Here is an 18,452-nt window from a genome sequence, read left to right on the forward strand (position 1 = left end):
GGTGTTGGCAAGAGGGGTTGGAGAGCCCCTTCCCACACCTCCGGTTCTGGGGGAAGGAGGAGAAAGGAGGAGGAAAAAAAAAACCACATTCTGAAATTCTTTTTTTGTGCACCAGCTCCATAGAAGACCCAGAGGGCAGTTAACCAACCAAACCGCGCATGTGTTTATTCATTCATTTTTTTTTTCAGAAAAAAAACATATAAAAGTAAAAACAGCCAATAAAAATATATTCTGTGCTATGAACAATAGAAGAAGACAAAAAAAATCTCTCTTCCAGCTTTAAAACCCTTCCTAGGTAAGAATATTTACAACCCTATTAGCTAGAGAAGCTTCTGACAGCCCCTGTGAGGCAAAACCCACCAGCAAGGGCAGACCCGGGGCTGCCATGTATAAAGGGGCAGAACTTACACTGCTGAGTCATTTGCCGGTGTGAATACAAGGGTTTGCAAGTGTGCTTTGCGTGCATCTAGCCCCCCCATCCTAGGAAGAAGGGAAGGGATTGGGGTGAGAGCTCCTGCACACCATGGTCTAGACAAAAAAAAGCATCCTGATGTCAAGGCTGTCCCAAAAGACACCAGAAAGTAGCTCATTCACAAGGCTTTCTCACAGGAAATCTCTGCTATTGATCTCAGGCTTCCTCAAGAATTCCTACTTTTCCGTGAGGGATTATCTTTCTACAGGAGAGAAGTGCTTAAAATTAATTCCTGTTCCTTGCTCAGTGACAGCGTGTGCCCTGTGGTGAGGGAGCAACCGCTCTACAGGCAGGGGCTGCTGCAGAGAGCGGCTGCAGCGACGCCCCAGGCTCCAGCCCTGGCACCTCCTCACTGCAGCTCCTTCCCAGGGGGGATCTGCACGCACACAGCTGGAAGCGCTCAAGCACGGCTCACCCTCCACGCGAGGAGCTGGGGGTCTGTCTCTGCGTGAGCTCTCAACAGAACCATTTCTCCATCCACTGCTTTCTAGAAAGAAAGATAAACAGTGACAGACGAACCATAGGTCCCACTGGTCAACGGGCCCAAGTTCAAAGCATGTTTGGATTGCCTTTGGGTAAGAAGTATGTTGCTAACCACTGCCGTGCTTTGTCTTATACATCCTCCCTGCCTGCTCTCCTGGTGGGGGAGAGAAAGCCTTCAGAACATCTCACCTGCCCCAGCAGAGACGTACACCTCTTCCCACGTGTAAACACCCAGGTTCACAGGCTGCTTCAGCCAAGGATCCTCTGCCAGCATTGCTAGAGTTGTGCGCTGCTCTGGAACAGGATGCAGAAGCCCAACGATCAGATTCATGAGATCTGGGAAGAGGCATCAGGGAGACAAACAGCTCAGTCTGTATTTTAGGCATGCTGGGAATGCAAGATATTATTTCTATTCAAAGAATGCACATCTCAATTACAAATCCTCCCCATTAATCTCTTGTACCGTCCTGTTCTATCACAGCTTTATTCACAACCACTTACACGTGCTCAGCTCCCAGGATGATGAGATGTCCAGGTTGCAAAAACAAAGAACCAAGAGCAATTCTGACAATGAGGACAGAATAAACAAATGCCACAGAGGCAACCCTAACTCAGTGCTTTGCAGCCCAGCCCCAGCCTGCAGCCGCCCCATTTTCATCTGTGATTAAAGGTGCCCTCAGGACTCAGGGAAAGCGTCAGGAATTTAGTGCTCAGTTGCAGCACCACTGCAGCCTTCCAACCATCGTGCTCTTGGGACCACAGAGGATTTGTTGGGGAATACTTCAGTAGCCTGACATGCAATTAGTTTTCTGTAGCTCAAAGCAATGAATTTTTCTCCATGATGTCAAGCTACACGGTTCATTCAGAAATTACAAATTAACAGATGATCATCAAACATCCCCAGAGCGACACACTATTACTTGGCAGTTGGTTCAAGCGAGATAAATCTTGCATTAGAGTTACAGGAGTGTCATTATCGATCTGAACATTATGTACTAGAGTCAGCCTTCCCATCAGGCCTTGTTCTGGTTTTCTCAAGCATAAACCTCACTGAAGTTTGACAAAGCAATAGCTTGACTCATCTTTGTAAGTGGGAGGACTGGAATTTGAAACTATTAAGATGTACAGTAAGTAGCTGAATTGTAGGCACAGAGAACTGAAGAACTGAAAAGGATCTTTCTGCTTCAGAAAACGGCATTTTAAATCATTGCGTAGGACATTTGGAACTGTTTTTCCCTCTTCCTGTGGAGTAAGTAGTGCTCATAGTTTCCTTTAAATGGGAGAAAAGTCACCTTTTGACACAAGCCGAGGAAAATTCAGGACAGCTGCCATGGCCTCTTCCAGCTCACAGAAAGGATTCTCTCCAAATATTAGGGTATAAAGGGTGACACCAAGTGACCACATCTCCAGCTCAGGGCCGTGGTACCTACACAGAGATGCACAAGCTTGCATGAATTCCAGGTGCAACTACATAACTGTGTGCTAAGGAATGTAGGGAGTAAAGAGCTGGTTGATAGCTCGTTTCCGGTTTTTATTTTAACATGGAAACATTTTAAGAATTCTAGTAAGGCCTCTCACATGATTTTGGGAAGTCTCTACTGTCCTCCATGAAAGAAAATAACTAAAGAACAGGCAAGCAATTTCCATTGATGAGTGTAACATGCACTTCAGCTTCTTACACAAGCGAGGTTTTAACAAGAGAACTTAAGTCTCCTCCTTCTTTGCCATAAGCTAAAACTGTTAATTCAATATCTAAACAGAACTTTATACAAGCTCCCTAGAAGACTGGCTTTTAGTAGAGAGACAGGTATGAAGAAGTTAGGAAGCAGACATGCATACAATGAGAGACAAGGGAAGGACATCAAGTCACAGCACAACTCATCCAGGCTGGAAATGACAGCTGTAGGCTTGTTCTTGAACTCAGCTCTGTTGTATGAAAGTATTAGTGTAAACTCATGTATAAAGCTTTGCGCAAAACATTTGACCAGAACAAGAAAGCCTGTCAATAGGCTTAGTAAAATCAACTTCACATGCATTTCACAAGCCTCTGCAAATAATCTCTGTCACTGTAGTGCCCTAAATCTCACTTCAGTTTTCTGTGGTTAGATGCTCTAGCAGGGTACCAACGGCATGGCATCCTGCCTGCTTCCTTCCAGCCCTGCACACGCAGGGTTGGTTGTTTTTTTTGGTGTGATTTACAACAAAATGACTTTTTATAGGGTGACATACGGTTTGCCAGACAGCACTTCTGGTGAACAGTATTCAATTGTCCCGCAGAAGGTGTAAAACAGTTTGCCAGGTTTCAGGTAGGCAGCAGAACCAAAGTCCACTAGTTTGATTGTGAAATCTTCAGCAATGACGATGTTTTCATCCTTGATATCTCTGTGAAAGATGTTTCTACAGTGGAGGTACCCGACAGCTGACACAAGCTGAAAGAGGGGGAGAGAGCGACGTGTTAATTCAGACAGATGTCCTCCCGAATAACACAAATGGCATCAGAGTTACCATAGCCACATCTTAGGTTGCTTTGACACCGCATAAAGGCACAGATCCTAATTTTAGTAAGTGCACGCAAACTCAGGAACACCTGTCAGCATTGCTGCAGTGGGTGTTGGAATGCTCCTGGGAGAGAGGCTCAGAAAAACTTGCTGTTCTCTCACAGATGTGCAGGAAGATGGCACGCTATAGTCACAGAGCGCTTTGGTTAGAAGCATCAGAGCTTATTGTTACAGTCCTGCTGGTTACTTTATTTTTATCCCAGCTTCATTTGGATGGTCCTTTCATTTCTCCAAAGGAATAACACTGCGTGCCTTTGATACTGCAGGATGACAAAGCACTTAGTAGTGAAGTTTGGTATAAATAATATCCTTACTCCTCAACTCCATTCTTCTTGCTGCACGATTCATGCAACAGTGCTATAATTAAGAATAGCATCAGAATTATATCACCTTGGAGACAATCTTGATCCATACCACAACATATCTGAATGAGAAAAGCAGAGAGTTGAGGGAATAAAGATTCTATTCATAACAGAAAGCTCCTTCAGCAGAGAAACAGTGTACAGGTCTGAGGCAACAAAGCACCCCTATAAACTCAAGGGTGGTTTAGGAAAGGGGCTTATCAGCCAGAAGTCTAAAGGGATTGTAGAGTGCAATTTGTGAGAGCACACTGCACAGTAGAGACAGAAGGTGCAGCACTTAACTACTGTCTTCCATCAGCATCCCAGGTGAGGGGACGGCGGGCACTGCAGCGGGTTACCATGTGCACAGTAATTCCTGTATACCTTGGAGCAAGACATTTGCTCCAAAACACAAGAGCCTGATGACTGCTCTTAGGCTAGGAGCTACACAACAGATAAGGCACAAGTCAGCTCTCAGGCAGGCTTCTGTCTCATGGTGAGCTCCCTTGAGTTATTTTGTACTGGCAACTTGTGAGCGCCGTCCTCCTCACAGAGGAGATGCAGTCTCCTCTGTGGAGACTGGGTACCCCAGTGACTGGGGTATGCGTTGCTACAAACACCACCAGGAGATGACCACTCTACTCTACAGGAAACACTCATAGGAAGTAAGCTCCTGTAAAGGCTGCTCTGTGACTGGCTTTTAAGTGGGTAGCATTTCTGTCAGCTAGAAATCAACCCTGCAGAATAACTTAGAAAAGCTCTGCTGGTATCGAGCATGACTGTGGTTTAGCCAGTACTACTTTTGAGAGAAACAGGATCCTGGTTCTTACCCTAACCATGTCTTCCCTGCATGTAGCAACTGTACATTCCCAGCTCTCACCTGTCTGAATAGATAGCTTGCTAATGGCTCATCCAAATCAGGCTGATTATCGATGAATGTAAAGAGATCCAGACCAGATCCATGCTTCTCCATCACCAGCTGGAAGAAGCGTTCATTTTCAAACACATCCAGCACCTAATAAAAAACAGCCTGTTATTTGTATGTGCTTCATCCTCAAACTCCCTTCGTAATTATTTGAGTTAAACAAACACTAACTTGCCTTTGGAGATTTAAGCAAAGTGCATTATAACTCATAAGTCTCATTTCACTGAGCACAAATGTTTCACGAAAAGAGGGTAGAACTAGAAAATCAAGAGGAATTCTCGTTCTGAAAAAAACCTAACGACAGAAATCAAGACATACCCAGATTATTTACTAAACTAGTGAGTGTTCAGTTGTGACATCGTATGTCCACTTCCAAGAAATGCACCTAGAGATAACATACAGATTTTTTTTTGTTAGATTCACACCTTCAGATCTGTGTGCACATCAGTTGTTCGTGGTACAGGTGTCTAAAAGCAAGTGATCCCTAACAAAGCATGATAACTCTACCTTTTCAGTAAAGAAGTAATACAGGACACTTCGCTTCTGAAGAGGGGCATAAGGCCTTAAATAGTCAAAGGAACCAACTGATACTGTTCAAACTGCATTTACTCTGAGTTACTGTACCTGAATGATGCTGGGGTGCTGCAGCTTCAACAGGATTGCTATTTCTTGAGTAACTCTCCCCACGTCAGGATCATCTACCCAGCAGTCCTCAAGCACCCTCTCCTTCCAGATGAACTTCACAACAGCCTACACAGACAACAGCATTTCAGTATTGTTTGCAGGAGCGGAACTTGAAGCGTTCAGTAAGTTAATTTCCGAGGAAAATGTTGGTCAATCATATAACTTTAAGGACAGAAGTAAGTCAATATGCTTTGCTTATGGCATCTATAAACAACTTTAATTTAGTTCTAGATGCCAGCTGACTACTAATAAAAGTGAATTCCAAATGCTTTTAAAAACTAAATTCCAAAGGCTCTTAGAGGACTGCCCTCTTACCAGTCACAGCAGTGGTGAGCTCTGGCACAGAGAAGAAATGAGCACTTATGTTCACACAGAGAAACACCAGAGCTTGCTTCTCAACACCCAAAACACTTCTGCTGATAGAGGACCCCATAACTTCAACATGCCTACTGCACAGTAAAGTAACCACATTCCTGAGCTGCAACATGCTGAACTTTGGAGTTTGTCATTCTCTTCAGTAAGGTTAGATCAAAACTTGTAATCCTGTAAAGCCTGAAGTAAAGATCTTTCAAGGGGTTAAAAGGGCTACATGGCCAGTCTCACACTGTGCCTGTTGCCTTAGGTAACATATATCAGTGTGAACATTATATCAATGTGAACACTTTGCTGTCTTGCTTTCAGAAGGTTAGTGATCTCACATTTGCATTCAAAACAAAGCAAAGTCCTGAACTACCAAATAACAGCTTCTGAAAGCATAGTACTGACATTATGTGGACACTCTAACCTTTCTGTTTAGATCCCAAATAATTACATTTCAATGATATTTTAAAGAAATGTTTAACCTCCTGATGATTTTTCTTGCTCCTGGCAGCCCAGACAAAGCCAAAAGATCCTTTGCCAATAAGACTGAGAGTGTCGTAATGTTTTGCATACTCTCCCTCACAAGCCCTTAATCTTTCAAGCTCTTCAGCTCTTCGGGAATTCTCAGAGAGCGAAGATGATTTGATGGCCTAGGTACAGATAAAAAAAGGCATTAGCAAGAAAATGAACTGAGCAAGCCAGAGAGTAACATATATCAAAGTAAATACTGTCAGGAAACAACACATCTAAATTGAGAGAAATAAAAGGTACTGCTTCAAGCTCTGCCTATACATTTGGCAGTTTTTATTTGCCTCAATAACCTCTGCATAAATTATATAACTATGTGAAGGACGCTAAATTACCAGTGTTTACCAGACTTCCTGATAAGGCAGCATTTTATTTCTGTAGATTGCTCTCTGAGCAGATATCAAGAGATAACAAATTCAAGGCACATCCTTTTAACACCCCAGTAAAATCTTTGGTAAAGAAACACCACAAGCCTTCCTACCACACCCTGCAACTGCAGGATCACATTGATTTCAAAATCAATCTCACCACACTGATGTAGTACATCAGTGTAGATGTACTTAATAGATAGTAGTACATCTATTATAGATGTACTTAAACCAGCCTGAGAACAAATTTAAAATCAAGTGCTGTTATTATTCAGGCTGGAAAGCTAACTATGCTAAGCCAAATACACACTACCAGAAATGTTGCAAAATAATTTGTTGTTTTTACAGCAATGACACATTTCTTTTGACATAGAAACAGGAAAGTCAGGAAAAAGCAATACCCCCATCCTGCCCTCATGATATTATTATAATTTGAAAAATTTCTCAACTTTAGCTTCAGCTTGATGTTACAAAATGGTCAAGTTTCTTACTTCTCCAAGACTGTGTGTGGAAAGATCTAGAACAGACTGGGTAGAGCTTGCTAGACTGGAGAGCAAAAGCTGAGTCTTTGCTATTGCTTCTTTCTGGATCTGTAGAAGGTCTTTCACTACCCAGACACAGAAAAGCACAGCAGGGTCCTGCAGCTCTACACGTTTTACTTCAAAGAGTATACCTGTAGAAACAGGTAAGGAGGTTAAAATGGTGGAATCAAAAGTTAGCATAAAAGGAGACCACAGGAAGCTTAGGATGAAATCCTGAGTTCTTCAAGTGAATTCCTCCATTTTCTTCATTACTTTTGGGAGAACACCTACTTAGGGAGGAATCATCATGGATGAAAGCACAGCTATTCTAGAGATACCTAGGGGTTACCTCCACAGTGTCCCATCCCCCTCTTTGGCAGAAATTTCTGTCAGTGTCCAACAGGGACTGTTAATTTCTTATTGTTATTTAAAATGACATAAAAATTGGGACTTTATACAAGCACTGAGCCCGGCTGAATGAGCGACTGAAGCACACTCCGTTATGTAATTCAAATGCATTTTTTACAAAGGAGTTTAGATTTTCTGTTCAAAATCGGTTATCAGTGCTTGAAGAATATTTCTGATGGTTCAGTCTGCCTGAATTTCTTAGCAACCACCTGCTATTCCAATGTTCTCTGCACAGACTAAAATACTAGACCTCTTTCTAGATACTAGAGCTTACTTCCTTCTTCACTGCAAGCTTCTAAGTCAGAACTGGTTGCCTTCTCCAAAAATGTGGGGGAGGATAATGTCCCAGTAAGAGTTTTGGGGAAGAGACAGGTGTAACTTACTTAATTGTGAACCATCTCTGTGACTGCAATTCCCACTGTAGCTGCCTTCCAGAATCTCTACGCTGAAAGAAGCTGCTGGATTTGGTCTTCCTTGTTTCACAGGGGTAGATGTTACTTTTATTTCCATGTTTTCCTGCCCATGCAACTGATAATCTTCTTCAGGATTTCCTTTACTTTTCAGCAAGTTTCTGTTGACATTATCCCCCACAGTCTCTGTGAGAGTTTTAGGCTTTTCAATAAATACTTTGGAGGATCGTTCAGGGTTTTCCAAATGCCGTCGTGAAGGCAGCCACCCAGAACCATCTTTTATGGCAACACCATTTAACAGCTGCTCAGCTGAAACAGCATCACTCTGAGTTAGCATATTGCCCGCAGCTGAGCTCACCATATTAGAAGAGAACACTTCTACAAAATCTGAAGTAGAACCTAAACAATTGTCCATGTTCCCTGTGACACCAATATTCAGATCCAGTTCCTCGAGATCAGAGCAAATACAGTTCAGCTCAGCGTCAGTTTGTTTAACAGTTTTGAAGGTTGTGGCAATTCCCATTGTGGAACCAGTGCAGCTCATTTTATTTCCTGAGCAAATGTCATGGATACTATTTCTTCCATTTGCAATGAAATTTGCATCTTTCAGCAAGCAGCTTTCAGCAACAGCGTGTTCAAGACTGGAATGCTTTCCTTCACACATCAAGCTAGTTTTTGTTAACTGTCCTCTAGCCACATGACTTTGAAAATCTTGTGTGCAGCCTAGTGTTGTCCCAGATCGTGGCTCATTTATTTTTCGTATTCCAGATGAGTTACAAGCAAAATCAGAAGAAGGTGGCTTACTCACTCCAGTGGATGCAGTATCTAGCTTGTCTTCTGGGCTAGAAGAAATAATGAACCAGGCAACATTTGCTGAAGAAGGTTGTCCCTGAGCACTGGTGAAGTGCTGATCCTTCAGCATTTCATATGGCAACCTAGAGACCTGCTGACAATTTAATTCTTTTAGGTCTTGATGATGAATGTGTAATCGATTAAGCAAGAAATTGCTCTCACTGACATTCCCAGTCACAGAGGTACCGGATGCTACACTATGCCCACTTCTTAATGGTGTCTTTAAGTTGTGATCGAAATCCAACTGTTCTGAAGCAGATGATGTAGGAGAGACCTGTGCAGGGTGCATTTTTGGAGAATTACATGATTTTGCATTTTCCACCAGTCTCCAGTGTTCTACCGCTCTGATTCTGTCAGGCCAGGTTTCAGGAGAAGGCTCTCCACAGTGGGCTGACAGCCCATCAGCCACATAGCTGTCTTCACTGCAAGGATTCCAAGTTATTAGTGATATCACAATGACAAAAAGATAAAACAGTCACTTATATCCTACCCACTCTTCTGTTACTATGTTTATTATTTAAAACCTGCCCCATTTTTAAAAATTATTTTTAATTTAAAGAAAAAGGCAAAAAGCTCTTGATAGAAGCATTCAAAATCATAAATTCAATTTTCACCAAATTAGAACAGGTACACTTAAACAGCAGTCCTTACTTATGGATTAATTCTTTCTCTAGATTAATTTCTAAATGTATTTCTTAGGTCGAAACAAAAAGCCAACACGTGCAGCTGCACTCTTCAAGTCCTGAGAAGAGAAGATCCCTGTGGTGTTTCCAGCCACTTTAACCATAGTTCATTGAAGCCCATGGCACAAAGTATTTTATAAATATTTCTATCAGCAAAAATGCAGAGTGGAAAAACAGACCATGTAGTAGAGCAATTATAACCCATCTGTGATATAGAGATATAAAGGACAGCGCAAGGAAGCTATCAGATTGTCAATCTATTTAAAAAGTGGCAAGAATTGTGCCGTAACATTACATTAAATGGACATTAAAAAGGCAGCAAATAATTTCTGAGAGTTGGAATTGTGAATGTGGAAGGTTTAAAATTTCACTTAAGCTAAACCGTGTGCATCATACAGATTCTTGTCCAGAATTTCTAATGTTGTCAAAGGAAAGAGACCTAGAAAGATGCAATAAAGATGTCTGGACTCTAGTGACACAATATCCTGTATTAATGGGTAGCCTGACAGTTACACTGACCTCCAGAAGGAATAACATTTAGATCCCATTCCAGGTAACCTGACTTCAGTGCAATATCAGCTAGTGGATACCATGGAAGGAAGTAAACATCCATTGTTTCTCATCTAGCAAGATAGGGTGTCATTACCTTCCATGGCCTGGATGAAATACTTGTACCCATTAGGGGGTAAAACTCCCAAAACTTTATCAGTACAACTTACAGATCTCAATGAAAATCTCAGGTAAACAAAGCTCAACCTGTCTTGCAAACAGCTCTCAGATTTTAAAGAGATCCAAATGCAGGAGGCCCTTGTTACACCTTTCCACCAGTATCACAGAAGTGAAAAAACAGTTTTTGATTGCTAATCCAGTTCTTGATTTTTCAAAGTGAGGTTATGGTCCATAAAATGCCTACCGATTTGAAAGTATGGGTGCCACTTCAGGAAATGAAGGAGTAGATAAGAAACTGCTCTCATTCTTCTGCTTAGTCTCACCATGCAGTAACCTGTCTTCTCTGTGTCTTCTTTCCAATCTCTGCTCTCCATCTCTTGACAGAAGGTTTGCCAAAGATGCAGACACAAAGTCATCACCTGTACCAAACAAGAAATAAAACCATACCAATTTAACCTTTCATTTTTACTCTTCAGTGTCTACAGTGATTTAAAAGAAAAAAAACCTTTAAACTGCATGGGTCCCCAAGGAATTGAGTACAGAAGAGCTGATTAAGGTAAAGTGGTCCAAATATGAGCATTTTGCTCAACTTTGGCCTGAGAAACCATCATATCCAAGAATCTAGATGTTTCAAGGCTGCTAAATTCACCTTCCTTGGACAGGTATTAGAGAAGAAAAAAAAAGGCCCTAAACACACATATGCTCCCCACTTCAAACACTTAAAATGAAAAGGCTTATTACTCACTGAAATTGCAGGATGAAAAAGAAATAGTCCAGCATGTGTAAGTGAAAGAATAAGGTAAGAACTTCCTTCCTCAGCAACAAAAGGTCAGAAGAGAAAAACAGTGACTTACAAGACAAAGTAAACCAGGTATTGTTGCTGCAGAAGAAGGTAACAAATGAACAAATCTAGATTAGAGTCTAGAACAATCACTCCATTTAATAAAGGCTGAGTCCCAAAATAGTTTCCTCACCAAAAAAAAAACCAAAATTACTTCCAGATTAGAAGGCCAGATTTAGTGACATTCCTGCTTATACCTGTTATGTTCAGGGAAATTAAGTTTTGATGATTTCTTTGTAAATACAAGAAGCTACGTCAGAGGAACACATGATGCCTCCTAACTGAAACAACACAGCAACACAACACTGACTACTTGCCAGCAACATAAGCCAATACAAAAGAATGTTGGGTTTTTTCCTTAAAACTAGTGTGTACAGCTCTACTGCAACACTGTCACAAAAGTATAAAATTCCACAAATATAGCTATTTGGAGAACCTAGCAGGGAAGCGAGGGAGAGAAAGAGAAACATTCAGTATGTATAAAGCATTCTCTATTGACAGAATAATTTCTGCCTTGGATATTCAGTTTCATCAACTTAGCAACAGAGAGAAGCGAAACCTTACATAAACAATTCTGTTCACCTTGGCTTGTGGTGGAAATCCAGTTTAAAAAGTGCATAGAGGTACATTGCTTTTACAAAGCACGTTCCTATTTTCAGAGGAAAAAATCTCTCCCCTCTACTTATTTTACCTTTGCTACGGCAACCAGAACCAGTTGTATGGCAGGCAGAAACATCTTCAAAGATGTGCTCACTTTCTGTCCCCAAAGAGTCATCGAGAGGAGGTAATGGCAAGGAGCAGTCATCGCTTCTCTCCATGTTGTTATAGAAACCAGGGATCAGGAACGTTATGTTCTAAAATACAGAATGAAACCTTATACAGCTAAGGTGGCTCTCACAGACTGGGGGCAAATGCTTGCAGTAATTGTAGACCTGATTTGCATGGACAGCCACGCAAAAACAGTCCACATCACTGGTGGAGAACGTGTAATTGTGCAGACTGCTTTGGGCTCCAGCCAGCTCCTCAATGCTACAAGACTTAAATACAGCAAGATAACTTCTGTACCATCCCACACATCCCTTGCTCAACACATGCATGCAGCTTTGTGACAGACAGAAACGAGTACAAAAGAAGACCTTAAAGCTCTGACGGATACGCTGCCAGACACAGCACTCATTTGGGCAGAGGGGCATTAATATTCCTACCTTACCTTTCCCAACAGTTCTTTCTTCTCATAGCCAAACAGTGTTAAAGCAAAACTATCCTTGATGCCCTGGATGGTTCCATCTGACTGTACAGTAATAAGGCCACTGATAGTAGAGAAAACTTCAACCGTAGCAGCATAATGATAGTCGGTGAAAGAGATTTCTCTTTCTGTCTGTAGAATGTCATTGTTCGGCACTGCCACTTGGTCCTCCTCCAGAAGGCTAACTTGTAGCTTTAAAGTAATAGGAAACACATTACCCTCTTGGGATCGACCTACAGCTCTCTGAATCTTGAGGTTCTAAATTAGAGGGGAAAAAAAAAGAAAAAACCCTAATTAATTGAGTATCCTCTGGAAAAAGGAGCGGGAAAAGAAAAGCAAGCCAATGCAGTGAATATCAAAATGAACAAAGTCTAGTTTTCTAAGGATGCAGAATCCTGAGATGAACAACTGCATAAATATCCTGATAGCAAAGAGCAGGAAAGTCCATGCTGCAGCTTTTCAGCAAATGAGGCATTGCTAAGGTCTCTTTCAATTATCTAGCTGCCTGTTTTCATGCCATTTGCAAGACCTGGATATTCTTTAGACTTTCACTCCTCAGACAGACAGACATAGCATGAGACTCAGACAGCATATTCTCTTAAAAAGCCAGGCTTCTGATGGATTGCAGACATCATCTTTCACTGAGATAGCCTCCACAGTGACCGATCAGGGACTGGACTCATTTCTAGTTCAAAAATACCCTGTTGGCAGCTACGTAAATAAGCATCATACCCTTTTTCATGGGACTTGTACTTCTCTCCAAAAAGGCTTTTGTCCACTACATAAGGAGGGAAACCAGTGTGCACCTGTAACCCAAATAGGAAGGATATGGAAGAAAGTGGTTGGCACTTATACTATACCTTTGGGATTTTTTTGCCTAGAAGAGGAATCTGCACAGCAGGAATCAGGTCCTTTATGTGGCGCCCAACTACTTCTTCCGATGTTAGGTAGCCATGGAGATGGGCAAAAAGAAGGTCACATGATGTAATGCCTCCCTTGGCAAGAAAAATTTACAGGATTATTTTAATTCTAGCATTTTAGCCACAGTCCACTCAATCCTCTAACAGTTTCTGCAAGCATCTTATCAAACAGCAGGTCTCATTCTGCTATCCCTTCAGGAATACAGCTAACTCAGTAAAAGCAGACAAGGCATAACGCAATGCTCCTCTGACATTATCACGTCGTAGGGGAGAGCGGGGAGGCCAGGAATCCTCACAGAACTGTTCCTCAGCAAGGAGATCCCCTCACAAGTGCACCTCTGCAGTCAGTAACAACACCCTGCCAAACCACCACAATTCAAGTCTAGGACTTTTGCAGAAGAGGGTTGGGGTACTACACTACGATTTCCTGAATGTCAAAGTGAGCCTCGTGCGAAAAATATGCACAGCTCCTGCCCATACTATCCCAATTTCAAGCAGTGCTACGCACACATTTCGTGTTCACAAATAATGATGCATCCACCAGTTTTTAGCCACATTTAATTTGCACATCAACTGTCAGAAACTGCTGTCTCATTTGATCATTAGGAAAGCACTCACGTCAGCCCTGAAGGAAACAATAGCTGAAAGTCTTTCCACTGGCTCCAGCAGAACCACACAACGCTGGTTGTCCTTGATTCTTATTCGCCTCAACCACACCGAGACGGGGATCTTCTCTTTGAGCTGGTTGAGAACCTCCACCTTTCCACAGGATTTAGAGATGTAGTTAAAATTCACTAAGACTGTGGCTACTTCGCAAGATTTTCAAACAAGAATAAGATATTGAGCCAAGATATCTGTCCCTCACTGTTAGAAAAAACTTGTTTATTGGCAGCTTATTAGTTTCTATCGGGAAAAACAGCTGTAATATAGAATTGATAAGGATTGCAAATAATTTGCTGTTGTTGCTTTTGTTTCTTCTCTCCTAGCCTCATGAAGACTCAGAGAATTTCAATCAGCAATATAAATGTGTCAGTCTAATACCTTCTTTTCAATGAGAAGAGCTTTTCAGAGATGCCTTACATAAGAGATGTCCCATGATGCTAGCGAATACTCCACATTAGTAATGCAGTTCTTACTTTCAGCTGCAAAAGCAGCACCTTAATTTCTTATGGGAGAAGGTTCTCCTCAAATCAGAAAATGTTTACTTATCTTATAAACTGCAGTGTTCATATTAAGTCTTTTATCTTTTTTATGAGATCTTGACAGAATGGGTTTATGAATTGCACACTAACCTTCATGGCAGCCTATAAAGTGCTGGGAACGGCTGCACTTTAAGTTTAGTGGACAGACATTTAATTTTAATCCTGGATTTACCTAACCATGCTTAAGATTTTTTTTTTCTAATTGATGATTCAGAAAGATCAGGCTCTGAGGTACCGATCATTTCATAACAGCAGCCAAAGAAAACACTGAGACTTCTCACACAGTTTGCTTATAACCATCCACGCTATAGGACAAACATTAATTTCTCTCATTTGCACCAGCTAGGGTGCTCTGTCAGACATTTCACAGTACCTGATTGATGTGTAACTTTATAACATGCACAATGCAACTTAAGGTCATTTTGAAGACCAGACAGGAACTTTTACATAATAATGTTTTCCATGTTAAGCATTGATTTTATTTATTTATTTTAAGATCAACTGTCCTTGAAGCTCTAATTTGGTCAAATCATCATGACTATACATGTCAGCAGCTGGAAAGCTCTTGTACATGCCTACCAAACTATCTTCTACCCTTTGAATACCCACGTCTACAAACTTTTAAACAAAACAGCCTGACAAATGACTTAATTACTGAATCCTCACTAAGTTAACCCTATCAGGGAATTATATTCAAACTGTCAAAAAAAAAAACCCTAAACCCCACAAATATTGCATATAGTGAGGGATATTTGCTCAAACATTTCACATACCACAGTTCCTGAAACCACTGTGTAACATTCATCAGTTTCTAAGTACTCATCATCCACAGCTTCCCATGTCTCTTGACTGCATTTGGATATGAAGTGGGACAGCTTTTGACCAATGAGTTCCTGACTGCTGCACCCAAGCAGCTTGCAAGCTTTGTCATTAGCCACTAGAATCTAGAAAAAAGGAAAGGAAACAAACAGAGAATAAAAGCTGTAACTTTCATTTATAGATCATCTTCTCCTTAGGTTGTTACTTTAATGTCTTATAAAGTCACTTCCTTTCAGTGGAAATAGAGCAGTCCTTTTAAACTCTGAAGCCTATGAAAACAATTCACTTCAGCTTCTTGTTCTAAGACATCCATTGCCTAAATGTCTTGTTGATTAAGAGTGTTTGAGATGTGGCTTTCCTTTTAGGTTTCCTGCTGGCTTTTAACAACCTATCTCCTTCAGCCTTGTGAATTACACCCACAGAGGCAAAGCTACAAAGCTGTACTTGCAAGCAGAGCTGAGGCAGGCCATAGAATTTCATCCACCCCCGAAGACATGCAACAATCACAGAAATCATTGCCATGCTTAAGCCTCTGTTAAAGACCAAGTTAGGATTAAGTGTCTTTAGGACAGGAAAACACAAACTATCAGCTCAAACTAAAAATGGCACAGCTCTTTACAGCTGTTAGCCCTTAATTTTACACTCCAGTTTCTGTCAGGACAGAAACAGAAAAAATCTCCTTTCTCCCACTGCAAAAAGCATGTTAAGTGGGGCAGACAGAGATGTCATGCCACCATAAATTTATCCCTGGGCTGGTACTTTCTAGACAAAAGGCCTGAAGTACATTCAGCTTTCCTTTTCTTCCCTCGTGCCACATCATAGCTGCATTCTTCTTTAGTCTCTTTTTCTGTTTGAGATAAAAGAGTCAAGATAACAGTGCTTCTAATTGGTTACATATATTTTGCTAACTACACCATGCAATAGAAATACATGCATTGCCAGTCTTTAGAAAATTACTAAGCAAACTATAAAACACCTTCACAACACTCTAATTGCCTACAGTTACAAGTAAGAACAACAGGCATATTAACTTATATGATCTCATACAGCCTGTATCAGTTATGTGGGGTGTAGCTTAGCAGTTATAGCTGCAAATACCTCTGTTGTGTTGATATCCACGGTGAAGATGGCCTGGTTTGGATTGCGGGCAGCAGTCAGGAAGTGCTGGCCGGGTTCCTCCAGGGCAAGGGCATGCACAAAAGAGCAAGAACTTCCAACAGAAATGGAAAGAGAGGAAGAGTCCCGCTGAGCCCAAGAGTTCCCAATTTTGCTGGCACAGACATTATGAGCTGCCAGTGAAGAGAGGCAGTAAGAGCTCCATTTCTCCCCTGTGAGAACAAAAAGATCAACTGTATAGTTATAATAGTTTACTACTGGAGTGCTGGAGAAATAAATGAAAAGTCAGTTGTCTAATTGTCAAGTAATTACATCCCAAAATACATGCTTCTACGCTTCTTTAAGAAAACACAAGAAAATAATACCAATGAAACTAAAGACAACAGAAACAATTATAATAATAAACATTCTTGAGTCATAGCCACTGGAATATTTAAACTCCATCTGTAAGCTAGAAAAAAAATTGTCAGCATGCAAATAATTCAACTGGATGATTCAAGCTTTTCTTCTGTATAAGTCATGAGGGTTTAAAAAGTTTTGAATTATCTCAAAATTGAAACTATTATTAAAAATAATTGCAGTTAGTCAGAAGCTAGTTAATTAACTATTCACAAGATGTGACACTGTGATATCAGTGCGTACACCAACACTTTACGTTACACAATGCAAAGTGATTGTATTAAGATTTCCAAAAGTTCTGTCTATAAGAAATTCTCCCATGGGAAGTGACATCAGCAACAAAACACCACTGCTTCACTTCCAAACTACATAGCTTTGAAGGGCTAGCAGCAATGGAAAGGGACAGGAAATTCTGAATAAGTCATCCCAAGGACAGAGAGTCACTATGGATGGAAAAGAGCCTTAAGATCCCCAAGTCCAACCCCAGCCCACCCCACCATGCCCACTGACCATGTCCCTCAGTGCCAGCCACTTCTCCACAACTCTGGAACACCTCCAGGGACGGTGACTACCCCACCTCCCTGGGCAGCTGTGCCAGCGCCTCATCGCTCTTTCTGATAAGTTTTCTGTAATACCCAACCTGAACTTCCCGTAGCACAACTTAAGGACATTCCCTCTCATCCTATCGCTGTTAGCTGGGAGCAGAGGCCGACCCCACCTCACACAGCCTCCTCTCAGGGAGCTGCAGAGCAATGAGATCTCCCCTGATCCTGCTCTTCTCCAGACTGATCCACTCCAGTTCCCTCAGCTGCTCCCACTTGTGCCCCAGACCCCCCACAGCTCTGCTGTTCTCTAGACACTCTCCTGCACCCCGGTATCTTTCTTGTGAGGAGCCCAGAACTGAACGCAGCACTCGAGATACGGCCTCAGCAGAGCTGAGTACAGGGGACGGTCACCTCCTGCTCCTGCTGGCTGCTCTACTGCTGACACAAGCCAGGCTGCCCCTGGCCTCCTTGGCCACCTGGGCACACTACTGGCTCACGTTCAGCCGGCTGTCAGCTAATCTGTGCGCTTCTGCTACTGCTGCCAGCATGAGGGAGGAAAAGGAGAAAGAGCTGTAAGAGCACCCATCGCTGCCACTGTCAGCCCGGGAACCCCGGAACGCGGTGCTCACCGGACAGCGAGGCTCCCCGCCGGCACAGCCCGGCCAGCCGGCTCCTCCCGCCGCCACCGGCCCAGGGGTAGGACCTGCTCAGCTGCTCCGAGTCGCTTGAAGGGCCGAGGCCCGGGGGGCTGCCTACAGAGCGGCCGCGCGCGCTACCGGCCATCCCCGCGCCTAGCCAGGAGCAGCAGAGTGCGCTCTGCTAACAGAAACGCGGCACAGCCGACTCCTGCCCGCTCCTACAGCAGAACGGTCAGCTCCCAGCGCAGCCCGGCCAGCGCCTCGCGGCGCTCACCTCAAAATGCCGGGGGCGGGACGTAGCCGTCCCGCTGCCCAATAAGCGAAGTCGATGACAGAGCGGCACGGCCGTCAGCCAATGGGCGACCGCGGTGCGGTGGCGGGCCGTTCGAACGCGGCGCCGGCTCCTCTGCCCGCGGCCGTTGCTAGGAACGCCCGGGCCGGCGCGGACGGTGGGCGGGATGGGC

The 18,452-nt window shown here is 42.7% G+C and overlaps 1 protein-coding gene across 2 annotated transcripts; it reads right to left on the reverse strand.

Annotated features, from left to right (window-relative positions):
- On the reverse strand, window positions 140-18,278 carry PASK (PAS domain containing serine/threonine kinase). 2 transcript variants are annotated; one of them, XM_021395973.1, is made up of 17 exons: window positions 17,980-18,277; window positions 16,389-16,618; window positions 15,245-15,415; window positions 13,888-14,028; window positions 13,210-13,344; window positions 12,314-12,607; window positions 11,795-11,957; window positions 10,507-10,681; window positions 8,032-9,332; window positions 7,211-7,392; window positions 6,306-6,473; window positions 5,404-5,529; window positions 4,735-4,869; window positions 3,185-3,384; window positions 2,248-2,381; window positions 1,145-1,291; window positions 140-959 (listed from the first exon to the last, which is right to left on the reverse strand). In XM_021395973.1, the coding sequence occupies exons 1-17, from the start codon at window positions 18,131-18,133 to the stop codon at window positions 667-669; spliced, it is 4,149 nt and encodes a 1,382-aa protein (XP_021251648.1). In that variant the 5' UTR covers window positions 18,134-18,277; the 3' UTR covers window positions 140-666. The 2 variants fall into 2 exon arrangements, with proteins under 2 accessions (XP_021251648.1, XP_021251649.1); XM_021395974.1 differs by having other exon boundaries at window positions 730-955; window positions 17,980-18,278.

Source organism: Numida meleagris, chromosome 4, assembly GCF_002078875.1.
Source record: "Numida meleagris isolate 19003 breed g44 Domestic line chromosome 4, NumMel1.0, whole genome shotgun sequence".
Classification (NCBI taxonomy): Eukaryota; Metazoa; Chordata; class Aves; order Galliformes; family Numididae; genus Numida; species Numida meleagris.